Source organism: Python bivittatus, unplaced genomic scaffold (assembly GCF_059951505.1).
Source record: "Python bivittatus isolate LINGU-HERP-01145 unplaced genomic scaffold, Pbiv_v1 ctg000020_np1212, whole genome shotgun sequence".
Lineage (NCBI taxonomy): Eukaryota > Metazoa > Chordata > Lepidosauria > Squamata > Pythonidae > Python > Python bivittatus.
In genome coordinates, this window is record NW_028277030.1 from 88,527,308 (window position 1) to 88,548,191 (window position 20,884).

Here is a 20,884-nt window from a genome sequence, read left to right on the forward strand (position 1 = left end):
TTCTGTAAATGTTGGGGTTCTCTAGAGCTGATGTGTCCCTTTTATTTCTCAGATTCCTAGTTTGGATTGAATCCTGTTGGCACTCACTACACTACTTAAGCAATCTAAAGCAATCTAAACATCCTATCTTAGCAAATTCTTGTACAGTGAAACAATCAAATATTTTAGCCTTCTGTGACTCAGCAATAAAGCAAAACGTTAAAACAAGAGGGTCTACAACAAACCCCTCAACACCACTGTCCTCTATTTACTGAATTCATACCATATGTACAGTAAACAGTTCCCAGCATAACTTTAAAAGACAAATGTAAAGGGTGTGAATTCTAGCTTAGCACTCTCCACAGGAAATGTGCATTAAAATATGAGTGAAGTGGCAAACTTTGAATACTCACCTCAGCTTTAAACCATGATGGAAATTTCTGCAGATATCCTTCTGATCCTTCCCATACATAGGTATACATGCATTGTTATTCCTCATGCTGAACAGGTTATAACTTTTCTAAATTTCTTTATTAAGTGAACCATATTTTCGATCATAGACAAACAGTAAGGGAAACAGCAATCTCTGAGAGTAGCTGAGGCTAAAGAATTTTTTTAATGATAGCATTGGGTAAAATATAGGCACAAAGACTGAATATCTTTGCTCTAAATTACTAGAACAATGGGCTGCAATGTATTCTAGCTCCAGAGCCCTAGAAAGAGAATCTACAGCAAGGAAGATTACCTTGATGGAGATATGCAGGAACCATTACCTAGGCAAAAGGAGCTAAGGCATTTTTAAAGTCCAGAACAAGATAACATTCAGAAGCAACTCAGGTAGATGCCACTGTGATTCACTGGAGCATAAGAAGGGGGAGGAGGTACAGCACAATCAGGCTCTTAATTAATATGGCCAATCTCAATAAAAGTAATTTTAACCTTTGTCTGGTCTGGCCCACCTAGTGGAGCTGATAGAGAGTTTAAGAGAGCAACTGTGAAGACAGAAGATGCCCTAGGGCAGCAGTTCTCAAGCATTTTGGTCTCAGGACCCGTTTCCATTCTTAAATATGATAGAGGGCCCCAAAGAGTTTTAGTTTATGTGGATTATATCTATTGATATTTACTGTATTATAAATTAAAACTGAGAAATTTTAAACTATTTATTTAACTCTGTGGACCTCCTGAAATGGCCTCGGGGACCCCTAGGTGTCCCCAGACCACACTTTGAGAACCACTGCCTAGAGATCACAGAACTCTTCTAAACCCAAGATGTGTGAAACACTCAAGACCAAATCCACTCAGAGGTTAATCTATTCACCTGCAAGGACATGAGCTGCACCCAAGTCAGTTGAGAGTAAAAAGCCACATGGAAAAGATGGGTCTTCTTGTCAAGGTTGCCTATTTCCTAGGCTCTGTCCAAGGTTCTGAAAGATCTGTTCCCAACCACCTTTGTCTCTATGAATTCTGACTTTGACTAAACCTTTTTGTTTCCCATCTGTCCCATCTTCTGTTCCAAATTAATAAATAGATTTATTCTCTCCAACTTGCTCATGGTTTCTACCTAAGATGGGACATAAATACAGACAAGCCTTTTGTACCTTTCCTGCAACTGCATTTTCTCCCAACTGTACATAACTCGAGTTTCCTGTAAAAATTCAATTTTTAGCATATTCAGCATATTAAAACAGGAGTGAAATAGCTGAGGCCCTTGATGCACATCTGTCCCCCAAAGCCTCAAGAAAAGCCCAAAGTCCCTGTAAAGGTTGTCAGTGAAAGGGGGATTATTAAGGATATAAAGAATAAGGTTATTAACTGTTTTAATTGAAATTACATTTAATTAATGCCCTCACGCTACATCATCTTAATTCTGATCTGTAGAAATGATTGCACTCCTGCATTAATGGTATAGAATTCCTGGGGATCTTCTTGCATTTCATTAGTCTTGACTTCTGAATTACACTTAATGAACATTCAGTAAAACGCTAATCTACACTTCCTGGTTCAGTTCTTTTTTTTTTTTTTAATAATAATTTTCTTAGACATTACAATTAAAAAGATAAGAACTAATACAAACTAAAAAAAGAAAAAGAAAAAATAGAAAGTACAGAAAAGAAAAAGAGAAAAAAAGAAAAAGAAACAAAGAAATGACTTCCCCTTCATAACAAGTATACACAATTTTAATAACTTATCACTTTCTCTTAAACTACAACAAAGATCTCTTCTTCCCATATCTCATCTCTTATCTATAAACCAATCTTTAAAGCCTTGTTGTTCAATCCTGGTCACAAAAGTCCATTAAGGGTTACCAGAGATAACAACATATCTATTTTAACCTTGATCAAATAAACCAACTTTATATTCCTTCTCTTTACTTTTAACAATCTTGATCTTTTTATATTCCTTCTCTCTATTTTTTAACACACGTAATCCTTAATCCCCTCAAATAATGTCCTAAACTTGATTTCTTCTCATTTTTTATTTGTCCCTTCTCACAAAATTCTTCAAAACTTTAACAAGTCTCATTTGTAAATCCAATATAAGAAAATTATCCAGGTTACTCTTTTGATTTGGTAAAACACAACCAGTTTGATTTGTATATACAGTGTAGCATCTTCTTCCACATCATTCTCATAGCCTGCCATTTTAAAATCCACTTTCAAGTCTTAAGCCTACCCGGTAAAGCTTGCTCTTCCATATCATCTTCCAAACACAATCTATCTATAATGGCAGACATTCTTAAAATTAACTTTTGGGTTGAATACGTCCAATGTTAAAGCATTTTGCTCCATTCTGTATTAGTAAACCGAATTTAAGAGTTCTCCTTTAATTGTAATCCTTAATTCCTTCTGGTTCCCTTTAGTGTCCAACCCCCAAAATCCCATCTTATCATATATATATATATATATATATATATATATATATATATTTATTTATGGATTTATAACAACAGCATTTTCCCACGGAAAGGATTATTTTAATTAATTTCAAAATCTTATTTCAAATGCATCTGGACCCTTAGTCTGTTTGTAACTTTTCAAAATCAAAGTTCTAATCATCGTTTTGTTTATTAAAAAAAAATTTTTTTAATCCTTAAACTTGTATAAAACTTCTTTCATTAAAGGTTGAAGGAAACTCACCCAGTGTAGTAAAACTTGCATTATGAAGGTTCCTAATAGCTGAAAAGCTGTTAACAATTTCCTAAAGCGATTAAGAAAGGAAGTATGCAAACCCTGTCTGTCTCCTTCTGAAGGTGCCAAACCGCAGCTTATACTATGATGGCGTTCTCTTGGCTCCCAGAGCTCTAAACCCACCAGAGACCACTGTTATGTGGTCTCTTCATGAGGAGCAACTGTCTGGAGCATTTGTGGGTGATCTCAGTCCTCTCCTTGTCTGGAAAGGAAATGTGAAGTCAGTCCATTCACCAGCTCTTCATTCTGCTGCCGTCATCAGCTCTGCCCTCAGCAGAGCTGTCCAGTTTGCCATTTCTTCCCCAGAAGTCCCACTTGCTGGTTCAGTTCTGATCTCTCAAAACTTTAATATGGGGAAAGCAGGGAAACAGACTGATTCTCAAGTGTGGCCTTAAACTAGGCAGAAACTCAACTCATAGAGGCCTTCAAATCTGGAGTTATTCATTTTTTAAAATTCTTTTCAGAGTCTTGTTGGATTCCTCACCAAAGAGATACATTAATATTGATCTAGAACCTTTTTCTTGAGTCTGACTCAAAACAAAAAAACCAAGGTAGCATAGCTGAGCTTCTACCTATTTCTTGAAGTAAGAAATTCTTGAAGTTCTTGAAGTAATTCAAAATAACTTCTGGGTTAGAAGCTCAAAGGAGTATTTGAATTTGAACATGGTTTATCTAGACAAAGTTCTTATCTAGACAAAGGTTATCATGGCTTATCTAGACAAAGTTCCACAACTTGATGCTCAAACACATAGTAAACACATACTCTTATCCAATTTATGCTATTTTTTAGTTGTTCATTAAAGCTCATCTGTTTCCTTAATTTGCTTTCTGAACCTGTCCAAGGCTGAGAAGAAATTTTCAGTGCAGATATCAATACCTGCTTTTTAACTGCAGTTTGCCCCTTTGCGATTTCCAGCATGGCCTATAAAATATTGTAATGAATTTGGTGGGGGAGGACAAATCTCTTCCCGAGAGGCTGAAATATGAAAAGAATTAAAGGAAAAAGTAGACTTGTCCCTCCAGATAAATGGGTAGAAACATTCAAAGCCAGCAAAAATTAAACTCTGAGAAATCAATCAGGAATGGGAATTTCCCCTCTCAAGCAGGCTGTGAAAAAGAGGAAGGGCCTGGCTCCATTTTGCTTTCACCTTTTGTCACTGTTCCCATCTTTGTCCACTTCCCCTGGAAGTGGCTGAAAGCAAGATAAGAAAAGAAGCCCCAATCCAGATTGGAGATCAGGGAATTATACAACAAGCTCTGAACTAGTTAGATGGATGTGGATTAGGATGTTTTGTATTTATTTTTTGCTTGCTGTGAATTGAGCTATGGAACTTTGATTTGTGATGGGTCTGTCTTGGAGCAGGAATTGAAATCATTCTCTTGAGAAGTCATTTTTTTTCCTTTTTCTTCCCTTTTTCCTGTTGTGCCTTTTAACTTCCTTCTAGCTCATTAACCCTAATATACATAATGAAAGTTTGAATTCTGTACCACATGAAGCTGGCCACAGTATCTAGTCCTGGATTATATCTTTCATTCATAAAAATTTCTACAATTATATATTCAGACCAGATGCACATAAGGGATCTGATTATCACATGTTAAAACCTGAACCTGAACATATAACTAACCTGAACATATAATCATTTGCTGGATTGGACGTTTACTGGAGTAAAACATAATACAGGTATAGAAACAATGAAGGGAAAACAGAGACACTGTCAGTTATCTATAAGGAATTCATTATATTTGACAAACACTTTTTCACACTGAAGAATTCTCTCCTTAAATAGCCCTGAGATTTATTTAAATCAAATGATTCTAACAGCCATGCTTGAGAAGCTCAATTTCTAGCTACTGCTCTTATGCTGAAAAGGAAAGAATGAAAGTTTATAAATGCATAAAAGTCCATAAAAGCTGTGAAAGCATTCTTTCCTAAGGCTATCTGATCAGGACTGCAAAAATCAGGCTATCCAGAATGCTGTCATCTGCTGATTGTCTGGATTTTCATAGCCGTGATCAGATTGTGCTATTCTTTTTTCATTTCTTTTTCCCAATATTATCCCAGGAAGAGCTGATGTCCTAAAATAAAAAAACAAAAACAAGAACAAAAACAAAAACAAAAACAAAAACAAGAACAAGAACAAGAACAAGAACAAAAAACCAAAAACAGAACCAGAACCAGAACCAAGACCAGGACCAGGACCAGGACCATTCATAAGAAGCCTGAAGAAACTACAGGGCAGAAACAAGGTCAATAAAATAAAGCACATTGTCTATAGGTCAGGGAAGTCTATAGGTCTACAGATCAGAGAAGGCTGCATAAAACAAAACGTGACCTTTCAAAGGGACAGCACTTCAACTCAGATTTTTCATTCCAACTTTTCAGTCTACTAAGCTTGTCCTTTTACTGGCAAAACACTGATTTGGCACTATTAGATGAACATGTTTTTGGTATAACCACATTTAAATTAATATATTTCTCTTTATTTAGTGACTAACAAATGTTCCAGAGTTTTGTTCTGATCTCTAACAAAGATGTGGTAAAGAATGCTACCCTATCACCAATGTTAACATAAAATTAAATTGCTAAACCTATTAGATTTTATATGAAGAATTTGGGATGGAGTTCTTTTGAATGCTATGCACAGCCCTAATTTCATCCTTGGTTTTAAACAGAAAAAAGTCTTGGATTGGTTTTTATACTCAGAAAAATTATTGTATATATCAAGAAGTGGCTGGATTGCTTAAAGAAATTAAGCAACATGGAAGCTTTTTTGTTTTAAGTGATTGTGTGCTGGGGGGTAGCTGTTTCAGCAGTTTATTTTAGGGAAATGAAAGTGGATGACATTCTTAAAGAGGCATTTATCATTTATTATCTGTGATCTTGGAACTGTAGACACTGTTTAAAAAGAAATGCAAGGTGTGGAATCTTCCTAAAAACCATGTCTTTACATTCCCCAAGTAATATCTCCCTGAGTGCTATCTTTTAATAGCAAAGGAAATGGGTTTTTCTTTCTTTATAATTGCTTCCCATCAGGAGTAAGCAATTTTGTGATGGCTGGGGACCAGTCTTAAATGTATTGAGAAGGCAGGAAGATCTTTTTAGAAAGTTTCTTACACATGTTAATCCTATCCAAGGGTATGCTTGCTTGCTTCCTTGCTCACTCACTTATTCATTCATTCCCTTTCTTTTGAAAAGTGGTTGGAAATGTGGTGGTTTGCAGCTGAATTTTGACAATGAAATCTCTGGGGTTTGAAAAAAAGACAGTCTGTGGGACATATGCAAAGTGTGATGTACTTACTCTAGGTGCGAGGATTGCTAGAGAACCAGGATGTGAATTCTGGAAAGCCTTGGCTCAAATTCATCCCTGCCTAGAGACAGTAATTATCTTTTGTTGGTTAAAGGATGGAGTCCAGGAATAAAGCTCATTCCAGGAAGGACTAAATAGCTTGAAGAAATTGGCACTAGCTGGCTTCATTCTAGGGTAGGCCTGATAACTTACAAAGTTTTCTAGCATTAACATACTATGCACCGAGGTAAAATATTTAGCATGATTACCAAAGAGAAATATGCACATTTTATTTACGACAGGTTAAAAATGGAGTTCATTCAGTGCAAACTATTACAAAAATTACAGTTTTGCAAATTATGTTATACTGGGTACTACATATTGGTGAACATAGAATTGATTGATTAAAATAGAATTCTAATACCAGTCAGAACCATTAAAGCAGATTCTTTCATGAGGAAGAATGCTATTTTTTATTGCTTACTATAGCTATATACTGGAAGGTGGACAAAATGCAATATTTTGCATTAAATATTATTACAATACTCAAAGTTAAAAGGTTTTGCAACACGCCTTATCAACATGACCTGGCAACTCTCTGCTCCTCTTGATCTTCCCCACAGCAAAGAAAAAAAAAGTAAAAACATCTGTAATCTAGGCAGCTATTAAGTTTACTTAATCTAATTTGCATACCATTCAGATGACTTCAAAGTCATCAGGCAATGCTTTTGAATGAAATGAAATCTTTAAGATTTGCTGTTTGTAGTACTTTTCCATTTGCAGAATAGGTGCAGTAGATGAGTTTCTTAATTTATTGTCCTGTCTCATACATAATTAGCTGTCGTCCCCCCCGCACGCACCCCCCCCCGGACAATTACGAATCTTCTGCTGTACTGGCCTAGTTCAAGATGAGCTTGATTTGTGAACAATTGTTTGCATTTTTCTTTTTTCTCTTTAAGACGAAAATTGCAATTAGCTACAAGCTATCAACTTCCTAAAATTGAGGGGAAGATCCTGTCAGTCCTGCTATTACATGGAATGAGTAACGTATTTAAACCAGGAAGGGAAAGTTGAACACATTATGCTATTGTTCGAACAAGGGAGCCAGTTGTGAATGACAGAATAGGAAGCAGGGAACAATGAGTTCTCTTGGACTTCCCAGCCTAGGGAAACAATAAGACTGAGCAGAGCTACCTTGAATTAGGTCAACGTAATTCCAAGCATTTGGGAAATACCAAACTCCACTTCATTTTGCAGAGCATTGAAGCAAGGCAGCCCTTTGAGGCTTTGCACAATCCAAGGAAACAGTATATACTTACATTTATTTCTTTAGAAATGATAACACAAAGAAATGTATTTTTGTTAAGTGGGTGTCAGATCAAGCAAATTTCAGGATTATTTGGATTATATGCCATCAACTCAGTGTCAACTCTTAATGACTACATAGATTTTCTCCATGACAATCTGTATCTAATTTGATCTTTCTACAGGGCACTCACCACCACTGTAACCAAGTCTATCCACCTTGCTGCTGATCATCCTCTTCATGCTCTGTCTTTACAGCCAATGTTCTGTCCTAGAATTTGTGGGATAAGAAAAGTCTGTCTCTGGTCCTTTTCAAAATTCATGTAAGACAAGCATTGTATATGAGTGAAGGTACCAATACATGGAAGTAATCTTCTGCCCACATGTATTAGAGTATAAATGTAAATTGGAGCCATGTGCAAATGTGTATCTAAGTATTCATAACAGTTAAAGCAACAAGCTTTCACATTCATGTGTGGAGGTCATAGCTTCCCATATGTAAGATAGGAGAAAAGCAGCAGTGCTGCATGAAGATTGTTGACCTGGGCAATATGAAATTCTGAGCATAATCTGAAGTCCATCATACTGAACATAATTTGAAGCCCTTAATCATTGCACCTGACACACCTTGCAGAGGTTCAGAGACCTCAAGTGTTTATTTAGCATAGGCATTTCCTGTATAACTGGGAACAACCTAGTAGTACATTGCAGAGAATACAAAGCTGGTCCCCTGTTTCAGGAGTCTCTCATTTATTGTGCTAACTATGTAGTTGTAAGGATACACACCAGAAAGTAGCTCCTAGTAAAAAGAGGAAGACTGAATTTTAAAGATACACATTTAGAATTCAGATGTAAAGTAGTGATGGGCAACTTTGTTTACACCAAGGAGGCACTGGCCTTTGAGTGGCGTGCTAGGGATCTATGGGTGTAATGAGCATGTGTTTGCATGTGTACCCACACATACATAAATACAGATGTGATGGACAGGGCTTCCTGGCATCCATAAGGACTGTCTCTACATCCTTCACCCACAATCCTCTTACTACACCCTCCCATATTCCTGAGGAGAATTCATTTGGTATGCTGCCACCATCCACTTTACTCCAGAGAAATTCCCTCTCTGAACTAGTTTAACTGCTGAGGAAGTAGCAACTCCTCTTTTTTTCAGAAGCTTAACCTAACGGGGAAGGTGCTAAAATTAAAGTCTACTCCGAGTGAATGGACTGATCCAGTAAAGTAATTCAAGCCTTTTATTATGTAGATAATAAATTATATTACTAAATAAATGAGAGCAAAAGACAAAGAGATAAAAGATAATGAAAAGAATACCTGAACTAATTTCAGTAGGTTTCTTTCAGGTGGCTACCCTTCAGGTCAGAAATGCATATACAGAATAAGGAGGACATCTGATACAGGGTAATAGATTGTTCCACAAAATAAATCCAACATTCTAATCTCACACCTACCTCCACTGTTCCTTAAATTGCTCTATTTTTCCTGTTTCTCCAATTCCAGAATCCCTAGGAATTGGGGCTTTGCTTACCTATCTTTGTGCCAGCTAGACAAGAGCTGCTCCATTCCCCTCAGTGAGACAGAAGGTACAACACAGGCAAACCTGAGTATCTCTTTCATTTTTCTGAAATCCACTTTAGAGGGAATTTTCATTCTTCTGATTGTTTCCTTAAAGTTTGATTTTTCCTGGGTTCTGATAGTCTGTCAACTATCCAGAATGACAGGTTCAGGTTTGATTGACAGATTATATTTAAATTTTCCTTTAAATCTTTTGTGTCTGAAACTCCTGAGATGGGATTTCTCCCTATCCATTATAGAACAGCATTCCCGCAAAGAAAATAAGTTTTAAAAATTAAATATACGTTTAATACGTTTAAAACAATTATTATTTTTAACAATCAAAATTTAGAACAGTTAATATTTAATTCATTTTTATTTGCTCGGTATGTAATAGCCCAGAATATGGTTTGCCAAAACACTGGTGAACTAGCACTTGACCTGCAGAGTTGTTTGGAGATGTTAGAAGCCCAATCTTCTTCCTCCTCCCCCTTCAGTGTTCAGGAAAAGAAACTAAGAAAGGAACTCAGACAAGGAGTGAGTTTGGAGCAAAAAGGAATGTGAAAGGGAAAAAAAAAAAACACACGCACATACAAAGCTAACGGCAAAGATCTCAGTTGAGAGGAAAGGAAGAAATTGCAGTAGGAAGGGCTGGACAATAGACAGGATTGAATGGGGCAGCAGAAGCAGGGAAGAAGTGGTACAGTGTGAAGGCATAGAAAAGCAGGAGTGGTGTAGCAATAGCAGAACTCATTAGCACTTAGTATCCCTTCCTGGCATGGACCAAATCTGGGTGGCATATTGGCACCATTTCAATAGAAATCCAATGATACCTTGAGTAGTGGCACTCAAATCTCTATGGGGCTGCATATAGCCCATGAGTTATGTGCCTCTACTCCAATAAAGCAGATTATCTGGAACTTCCTTCTCTATGTGTTCTGTCATGATTTGAAGAAAACAAATATGTGAATTAGTGATATAAGTAAATATTTACTTTTTTTACTAGCAAATGAGTTTTACCCAAATCTGTTTATAGTTCATCATGCAAATTTTGTGGAGAAACAGTTAAGTACATATATGTGTAGAAATAAGCAACTCCAATGCAAATCTGTTTGAATGGCATTCTGGAGCCGAGATATTAACACAGGGGAAAAAAGGTGATCAGGCTATAGTCCAATAGAAGGACATTGATATTCTAAAACATATAATTTTTTTGCAAAATAATCCCTTTGAAGTTTGTTTTTTAAATATTGACCTTTAGTTCATTGAAACTATTTTTAACATATTGTATTTATGACAAGGTTAAAACAATATAGAGGCATCTGAATTCAGATACTTTCATCCTTATTTTCAGTAATTTAATGTATCCATACAAATATTTTGTTAAAATGCAAATTTCAAAAATCAACAAATATGTTTGGAGATTAATTTAAGATGGAATGTATCTGGCTCTTACTGGCTTTCCTGAAACCATACTATACTCAATACATTATAGTTCATATTCTACATGGTAACCAATCTCAATTTTTCATACTTTAAATATTATACAGGTAAATATTAATATGGCTACAATATCTCATTACTGGAAAAGAGAGATCTATATTGAGGGAAAAAATATCTGCTCATTTCCATGGGGCCTCAATCCCCTCTTAAGGAGCAGAGGGACTTCATCTCAGTTGCAGAGCAGATGCTTTGCATTTTTCCGAACTAAAGACCTGCTTCAGTGAAACTATTAAGATAAGTGAGAGATGATAACACTGTGTCTCACTGAAACAAGGAGATAATGCAATTTACTTTGATGAAGATTCATCTAATAGATCTAGTATCTGGCTGGAAGAGTTAGAAGAGGCATCCGTGCATGTACAGCACACGCACAGAATCCTCTTCTGGCTATCAGACCTGCATCACAACAGACACTGATGCAAGACAACAAAGCTGCTTTGCTTTGGATGGGGTTAGGGAGTCACATTGCATGGTGAAGCAGCTACTAAGAGATGCTTCAATCAAACATTAAGCAAAGCACAGTACAGCACCTCTTCAAAGCTTTGCAGAGTTCTAAAAATTGTTATTACTGCTGAGATCCGAACTGAGATAAATTCAGTTAATCCCATTAAACAAAAATAATCCAAATCATAACTGGTACACTGGTTCAAATGTACCAGTTACGATTTGGATTATTTTTGCTGAGAAAAGCAATCTTTCTGTCTACCATAAGTGAATAATTCACTCCAAATCATTCTAACCCCAAATGCTTAAAAGTCCTGGATGAAGCCCCAAAAGCAATCAGATCGGTGAATTTGAAGGAAGATGTGTTCTGGAATAACGATAATTTCCATTCTTATTATTTAATGCTTGGAACAATTTAATAATGCTTTTCAGCATTTCTCTGCACCAATGATTAATAAATTCACTTTTCATTGTGAAAGCTTATGTTCTCAGAAAACGAGAGTTGATTTTAAAGTAGAAGTGAAATAATTTGATAGTACTTCTAGACAATTTTTTATTTTGCAATTGCCCTACTTCACTGAAAGTTTTATAAGAATCCATACCTTGCCATTTTCTATTTATAACCCTCTTGTACTTTGCCATCATTGACCTTTTGCTTATCAGAAAATAAAAAATTATGAAAAGAAAAAAAGCAAACTCTGCAATCATTGGTTTAGTAGTGCTAGAAACTGAATATGTAATCATCATCATCATCATCATCATCATCATCATCTATTAAATTTGTTTGCCACCAGACCCTCAATGACTCTGGGCGACTCACAACAGACAAAGAAATTAAAATGAAATCAATAAAACATAAAAATGTTATGTTCAGGTTTGTATAGTAATTGATATATTTGTTATTATTACAAAACTTCTTTGCAAAAATTTAAAATCTTTAAAAGTTCTGACAATTAACAATAGTTAAAAACACAAAATTTAGAATTGTAGAGCTTGAGAGGCCATTTAGGTCACTGAGGCCAATCCCCTGCCCAGGGCAGGAATCTAAATTAAAATATCAGAGATACAATAATGGTCTTTGGAGGGCCTACCACCTCTCTCTGTAATTGATTCCACTGTCAGCTGCTCTTACCATTGGGATTTTTTTAAACATTTGTAACACTTAATTAGAATGTGTCTTCCTGTATCTTAATTTCTGAAAGAAGAGAACAGACCTTGATCTTTTATATGACATCTTTCCAGGTCTTTGAAGAGTGATTTTATATCCCACTTCAGTGATCTTTTCTCAATGCAAAACATAGCCAGATTCTTTCATCTCCCTTCATAAGACTTAATTACTGGTTCCCAATCATCCACTGTGCCATTTTCTGAATCTATTCCAGTTTCTCTGTATCCTTCCTAAAGTGTGTTATCCAGTATGGAAAAAAAATGTAGCCACTCCTGCACCCTCATCCATTTTCAGCACCCTTTGGGTACATGTGTATAGATATACCAGTATAAAAATTTAATTATCAACTCTAATGATCATTGATACAAGCAAGCTTGCATAAAAAAAGCACAAATATTGGGTACAATTAAAGCAAAGCTAAATGTTCATTTTATTTATCTTAACCAGATAGCGGTGATCACATGTTCAATTTTCAATTCTCCAAATTAAAGTATTTAAATTTGCCTGGATTATGCACATCATTTAGAAGAGTATTATAATGATTAAGGTGACATAATGAGTGAGGAAACCCAGTTCATGAACCCATTAATCAAGTGGGTGACTTTAAGTTAATCACTACCTTGCAGCCTAATCTGTCTCATAGGGTTGTTGTGACGATAAAATGAGAAGAGACTTTCATGCATAGAGACCTTTAAATTTCCAAGGGAAAAGCATGAGATATATGTACAAATAAATTCATTTTTCAGCTAGATTTCTATTTCTGCCCACTGTCGAGTGTTCTGCACACAGCAGGAAAAAAATGAGAATAACGCAGTAAGTTTTAAACAATAAAAATGCGAGAAGTACCCTTTTAATTATCACTCGGTATATAAATAATTAAAAACAAAACCGAATTTGAACAGTTCAATTCTATTCCGCAGCCGAAATGGGAAGACTCCTTCGTACAACCGAACCCCTTTCCTACCCAAGAGGACTCCGTATGTCTACAGATCCCCGACGCTTCAACATTATAAGACGTGTCTTAAACCGCTCCTTCTTTTTAAAGGGCATTTATTTTATTATCTTGCTATACAGACTGTATCTGGCCTAAGGGCTATAATAAACTTGATTATCTTGCCTGGTTCAGTATTCTTGGACTCTAGAACCTAATAAAAGTCAGCACTGGCAGCTTTCACGAATCGTCAGCGCTCCAGAGACCGTCAACCCGGCAGGGCAGTACAGTATTAGCTGTGGTCAAGGCTATACTCGGGTCCACGTCTCCTCGGGCAACTGCACCCCAACCCTTCACCCTGAAGGCAGCCACCGCCATTCGGAGACGCTCTGCAGCAGCCTCCTCCCGCCAGCGGCTCTCCTGCCGTCCCGTTCCGCTCCCGCACGAGGCGCTCGCATTCCCAGACGCCTTTGCGGCAGCGACGGCAAGCAGTCGCTAGACAACGGAGGGCCGCCGCTTCCATAGCGATCATTATACACGGAGGCTGCGCCCGTGCTTATACACGGAGGCTCGGCTTTAGTCTCGCGAGAACCAGCGTTCCTGCCTTGAGAGGCCATCGGGGGCGCCCTCCCACCGGGGTAGTATGGAGGGAGGCGACGGCTGCGGGGAGCATCTGTTCTCGCTGGAGCTGCTGGTGGAGTCGGCGCGCGTGGAGCCACAGCTGCTGCCGACGCCGCTGCCCGCCAGTGGCCCCTTCCGGCCGGCCGTGGCCCTCCGGCTGTTGGACTTCCCGACCCTCCTGGTCCGCGCCCCGCAGGCCGCGCCGGGCCCGGTGGTGCCCTTCGGGCGGGGCAAGTCGTGCCTCTTCAGGCTGCGGCCGGACGCTCTGAAGGGCCTCTTGCGTCGCTCCCCGCTCCACGCGCTGCTGCTGGCACTGCCGCCCAACCCGGGGCCCGCCCGCCTGCTCGGCTCGTCCTGCGTCTCCCTGGCGGCCGCCGCCGAGGAGGTGTTGCTGGGCTCCGGGCCGGGAAGTGGAAGGGGCCACTTCCCGCTGCGGGACCTGATGGGAGAAACGGTGGGGGAGCTGGAACTGAGCTATCGCCTCAACAGCCTGGGCTCCTCGGGCCTGGAGGACTTCGAGCCAGGGGCGGCGGCGGACAAAGCCCTCGCTGGAGACCAGCGGCACCAGCAGCTCGCTTCCCCGCCGGGCAAAGTGGCGGCGCGGAGGCTCAGTCTGGAGTTCATCTCAGAGGGAGAGGAGGACCAGGACCCTGCCCCAAGTGGTGGCAGCCAGGGGTCCCTAAGCAGCCCTGGCACCGAGCCAGAGCCGTTTTCCAGTAGCTCCAGCGGGGAGGAAATCTCTGGAGAGCTGGAGATCGACACAAATGCTTTTTGTCCCCCTCCAATGTATTACAGCCATCAAACTGAAAAACGCTGCCCCAGCCCTAAATCTGCTGCAAGAGTGATAATAGTGGCCGCTCAAGATTCACTTCCCAAAGAAAGAACTTCGTTGCCTGTTGTTAAGGAGGAGCCTGTAACTAGTGCTGAGGAGGCTTCTTCACCTTTATCCAGCTCACTGGGTAGCTCTAAGGAACTCAGGCAGACTTTAAGTCAGCTGCCTCTACTGAATGCTTTGTTGGTGGAACTCTCCTTGCTAAATAGCCAGCCCCTGCCACCAGGACCATCTACTGTGCATCCTCAGTTGGCATGGCTCTACCAAAATGCAGAAGAAGGTACAAAAACACCACCCTCTAACGGCAAGAATCTGTGCGCCTGCCGGGACGATAAGAAAAACAGCCCACACCGCAAAGAGAGAGGAAGATCACCTAGTCCTAAATTAAAAAGAAATCGCCCAGATCATTTAAAAGGCATGTCTCCTATCTGTCCTGGCAAAACATTTACAAAACCAGTATACTTTGAAAGACCTGTAAGCCCTGAAAAGACAAATACCAAAGAAAATTCTCCCCCTAGAAGGAAGCTTACTTATGGGCTGACAAATACACTAAGGCTTCGTCTTCAGCGATCCAATCCAGGTGTGTTGAAAGTTCATGAAAAGAGAGAACATCGTAGAAAAAAACTTGGTGACGTATCTTTTGAAAAAAAAGGTAAAAGCTCTTTAGCCAAAAGAAAAATATTCCAAGGCTCCCTTGACTGTCATCCAAAGTCTTCTGGGCAATGTGATGAAAAAAGCATCCCTGATCAAAATGCTCAAATTAATGAAAATGTTGAGACTTTAATACAAAGCAGTGCTGAAAGAAATAGCCCTATGGCCACAAAAAAAATAAGCTCTCGTATTCTCAGAAAAGTTGGAGCCAGTGGTGTGAAGACTAGAGACAATGCAAAAGGAAAGTGCTCATCTGAAATTGTTGATTCTAGTTATAAAGAAAAAAGCTTGGAAGTTCATCTGCCAAGAGTCTTTTTACAGAATACTGAAGCCCTTGAAAACCCAACAGACACAGAGATAGAAAAATGTGTGCAATGTTATGATTGTAATATTTCATATTTATATAAAGATAGACAAATCAACAACTTTGAAAAGAGTCATGCACGTAAGAATTCAGATAGCATAGTTGTTAATTCTGAAAATGCAGCCTATTCAGAAGATTTCACCAGTGTTGACAGTTGTGGCACAAGCTTGGAAGCTCCAGTGAGCAGCCCTGAACCTTTACCTATAAACTCAGATCACAGTCAGTCTGGCATTGACTCTAATTCTAAAAATTCCAGAAGTCTTCCTGCTAAATGTATTTCACCTCTTCATCCAATACCTTCAGCTATATCTCCTGTTCAGACACTTAAAAAGACATATGATTTAAAATCTAATGAAAAAAAATTAGGTATTGGATTGAACAAATTTGATGATGATTCTCTTGCAAGAACTTTAAGGGACCAACTTACAGTTCATGAAAAGGAAAAGAGGAAAGTTACACAGACTTTTGAGGACAAACAAGTATACCCTGATACAAATTGTAACATAGCAAAAAGTCGGTCATCTGTGGAAAAGAGCCACTCTGTAAGGACATCTCAAGTTAGCTCTTATTTGCCCTCCAATGTGTCTGATCTTGAACTTAGTGGGCTAGAAGAAAGCAAAGCACCCGACATAGAAAAAGAGGATGGCTTTGGAATGATGGATATTACAAATCAATGTAAACATATCAGTGAACTAGTAATAAACAAGCTTCCAGGATACACAATGTAACAATAATAATGGCAAAATCAAAGTGAAAATGTCTTAATTTTAAATAAGAAAACATTTTAAAGTCATTTTGATTTTTTTACAAGTATAGGTTTTGCTTGATAAGTAACGGATGCACAGATATTTTTCAGTTTAATGCACAACTCGGACTATAGGCCTAGCTCCGAACAGCTGGTTGTTTTTTTAAATTTTAGCTCCCTCCCTTAATCCTCATTCTGTGATTAGCTGCCTCTGAAATTCAGGTGCAGTTTTCATATGACATAAAGGACTCCAGTTCATATAAAAATTTGTTCCAATTGAGCATAGGAAACGATTGAGTGTGCCTAAAGTAGTTTTCCAATTTGTAGTTTATATCTTAATTTTTCTTTCAAAACTAAAAATAAGCAAAAAAAAAAAAACCCTAGAAAACATGTAAACTATAGTTGATTATATGCTATTGAAGAGAATAATACTTAAGCAAACCAATTTGTGTTTGTACACAGTTTTAAGAGAATTATAGCTATCAGTGAAGTATGAATTGTGCAATAAAACGCATACTTTAAAAACCCAAGGTTTCCACAAAAATAAGAAGCAAATTTTCAAAATATTTTTTGAAAAATGCTACTACTTCAATTGCAATACCCAGTTAGATGTTAACAGAGTTCCTTTTCCTATAACGTTATTAATTCTAACCTGTCGTCATAACAGATTAATTTTAAGTTTTACCTCATAATTAAAAAAAAAATCCCAACATACTTCTTCCTGTTTTTGTTAGTACTTTGTATTAATCATTGTGTCTTCAGTTTGCATTACTTTCAGGTAATTCCACCTATTGTTAATTTGCACAATACATTGGGTGGAGAGGGATTGAACCCTATATATGGAATGTTATGTCTGCAGATACTCTTTTTAAATAATGTCTGAAGGGAGGCATGCATTCCCAAAATATATGCTAGTAATATTTGAAACTTAGGAAATGTTTTTAAAAAGCAGTGAAAAAAGCCCTATATCATATATATTCATTAGCTTTAAAGAAAATTGAGTTTTCCTTTTTTGATAGCAGGTGTAAAAATGGCATAGCATGTTATCTATTAAAATCACACAAACGTCAGTGAAAATCAATAGTAGACATACACATTTGTATCTGCTAGTGATTAAACATGCAGGTTAACATTCCCAGGTTAATTGAATCAACTTCCAGAAAAATGGGATAAGTCTTTCCTCTTGATGCATTAACTTACTTTGCCATGCCATGCATGCAGATAAGTCCATATCCAAGTAAAAGCAACTAAATGAAGTGTCTACTTCATGTATGTAAAGGGGATCTCTACTCAATGCCAGTACTATAAAGAGTGCTGGAGTTCTCATTAAGAAGGAATGTATGAATTGTTGCTAGGCATGTCTGAGTTTTGGCTTTCTGGCCAGAAACATTTTTGATACAAAAAAAGAGAACCTTTTAAAAAATGTCTTCTCAGGATATAGATAAAAAAGCAGTTTAGAGTGATTAGCTAGTTCGTGGCATATGTAGTTAACTCAGGTAGTAAGAGGGTGATAATGTATTGTCTATAATTCATGTAAAAAAATTGTTCCTTTGTTTCTTTTGAAGAGGCAACTAGATATACACATTGGTCCTGAAAAAAGCACTGTTGGGACAGTGATTAGATCAAGCCTTTGGTAAGAGCAAGGATTGTAACACCTTGCTGTTTCTCACACCTTCCCAATTATTGCTCTGCTTTTGTTTTTTAAACTGAAAGGCTGAACAATATGATAACCCTATATTCTGTACCTGAGCTACTAAGGTGCAACCATCATGGAGTATGGATGACATTGGAAAAGTTCTTCCCATTTTGACTTCCAACCATTTCATTGTGGTATCTACTGCTGTATGGCAGAATTGGCTTTTTTCCTGCTGTAATGATTTCTGGTGTGCCAAGAGACAAATTTGTGAATAATTGCATGTAAGAATTCACTTGCACTGAAATAATGAATTAATGCTGGCTATAGCTACCAATTTCCAGATTATGATATAAGCACAGCCACTCCTCATTTAGCAGCTCCCTCATTTAGCAACTGTTTGCAAATACAGCGGTAATTTTTTTAGAAAATAATTTTCTGACCAAGCGTGCACTTAGAACCAAATTTCATGCTCCTGACAACAATGCATGCTAGAGTGAGAGTTACACTGGTATAGCTGTACAAGACAACTTTATCTAAATGAGGTGACAGCAACCAGTGACCTTTGCAGCATCTCTCTCTCTCTCAGTCGTGTTCACTTAGCAACCATTTTGCTCCTGATTTAAGGAATGGATTGCAGTTGCTAAATAAGGAGAGGGTATAGCTCTATAGTGCTTTCCTTTGCTACTCCACACTTGAAAAACCAAACCAGAGGACAGGTAACTGCTTCTGTGTATTAAAAAGTTTTTGAGATGGCATTTTCATTTATAATTTAAGATTCTGTACAGACCTATTTAAGCAAACAAGGATCTGGACATCTATACAGAGTTATCCCTTTTCATTACAGATAGAAGTCAAACCTTCCTATTTGTGTTTGGCCTTTTGTATAAAATCCATTCATAGAGCAGTTTTAAGAAAGTTTTGCTCTGTGGTGTTACATAATGTGTTCTTCCAATCCAGTTCATTTCCATGGTGAACAATATTTTTTAATGTTAAGAAAGTTCATATTTCTTGGGGTTTTTTAACTAAGGAAAAACAGTGATATTTGATACATTATTGAATTTACTTTATTAAAAAGTTAAAATGACTTGCTGGTGGTTCTGCTATCTTGTGAGCACATACATTGTGCTATGAACCAAGTGGCATTACTTATTTAAATGTTTTTGTTCCACTCTGTGAAACCTCACACTTGTATAAAGAATTCTGGGAGAGTTTAAAGGATTGTTGGTAAAAAGATTAGGCAGAAAATCCCTCTGTCAATAACAGAACTCAAGTTAGGATCCAAGATTCCAAATATAAAAGCATTTCAGACTACATTACAACCATGCAAAATAAATACTTTTCATCAAGTGTTTAGTTGTACCCCTTGGCTATTCTGACATTCTGCAGAGTTTCTGTAATTCCCAGTTCCTGTGTTGGGGGGTGGGGGTGTATAATCCAGAGAAAACTGATTGAGTGCTTTGATCCCCCAAATATGGCATTTTAAAAACAATCTAAACCACAATTGAAGACAGATCCTGTCTCTAGTCTGATGGAGCATTTAAGATGTTGGACTAGGAGTGGATAAAAGTCCACTCTTATGCTGTGAAAGTCACTGCCCAGTCTATTTCACAAAGGTGTTGCGGTGATGAAGGTGCACTGTTCTATGAAAAAATATGTGTCCCCTTTGAGATGTTCTGAGGTTTTGCATACACGAAACGTTTCACTATAGTTCTGAGGTAACCTGAAGACCTAGAGTTGTATGCAGCCTTTGAACTGTCTCCTGTGGCTCCACAGTGAGTCACATTTCAGAGTGAGAACCGGTTTTTTAAAATGTAGTCTGAGTTTCAAAGTAGATTTCTTGTAAGTTTTGAAATAAAAAACTCATTTCCAAAGCCCAGGATGCTGCTCCAGCAGTTCAGAAGGGGCAGTGTCCATCATTAAAGAACAGTACAGTAATAAATCCAATAAAACCACTTCATAAAAAGGACATTAAAACTTAGATATATGGACCCCATGCTGAGGACAACTCATCCAATGGATCCTATTGCTCCCAGATCCAATGCCTGAGTCAAGCATTAAAGAGCCAGTCAGGGGTGAGAAGATTCCCCTCTCAGGTGAGTTTTTCCAAAGAGGATGGAGAAGCTCCATTTTGTCTTCCATGGATCGATAAATCTGCTATCTACAAATCTTGGCATCATGGTGTTATATGTAATTCTATTTTACCTTATTTCATTCCATTTTTTTGTACCATTCCCTGTACTTTTTTGATTTTATTTTTGAACTTGCACTGTTACTGTTATTTGGTCTCAGGCTGTAAATAAAGTTCAATCCAGCAGTAAATGTTGTCTTCCTTTTGCCTTTTCTCTCATGGGAGGAGCTGAAACATCACCTCCTGGCCTGGCTCCAAGCCACCAAGGAAAGAGGGAGGAAGGACTTACCCACCTCTCAGAAATAATTTGCCACTAGGTCCGTTTTTAAGAATTAAACAAAACTGCTTGTTGGAATCAATTTTCCTACTGTATTCCAAAATTTTGAAACAGCAATTTCTTATAAAAGAGTACGTGAGCTGTGCATGAGCCATCCAGGCCAGATAGAATCAGAAGATTGGAAGGCTACTTCCAGGACTACTTGAAATGAATACTTAATTCCTAATTCATTTTGTCACTATGAAAGTGAAAA

The 20,884-nt window shown here is 37.9% G+C and overlaps 1 protein-coding gene across 1 annotated transcript; it reads left to right on the forward strand.

The window, feature by feature from the left end:
- The first annotated feature begins 13,745 nt into the window (after positions 1-13,745).
- MAP10 (microtubule associated protein 10) lies at positions 13,746-20,533 on the forward strand. Its single transcript, XM_007445501.4, has one exon. It carries the CDS (start codon positions 14,021-14,023, stop codon positions 16,571-16,573), a length of 2,553 nt encoding a protein of 850 aa, XP_007445563.3. The 5' UTR covers positions 13,746-14,020; the 3' UTR covers positions 16,574-20,533.
- The last annotated feature ends 351 nt before the right edge of the window (positions 20,534-20,884 follow it).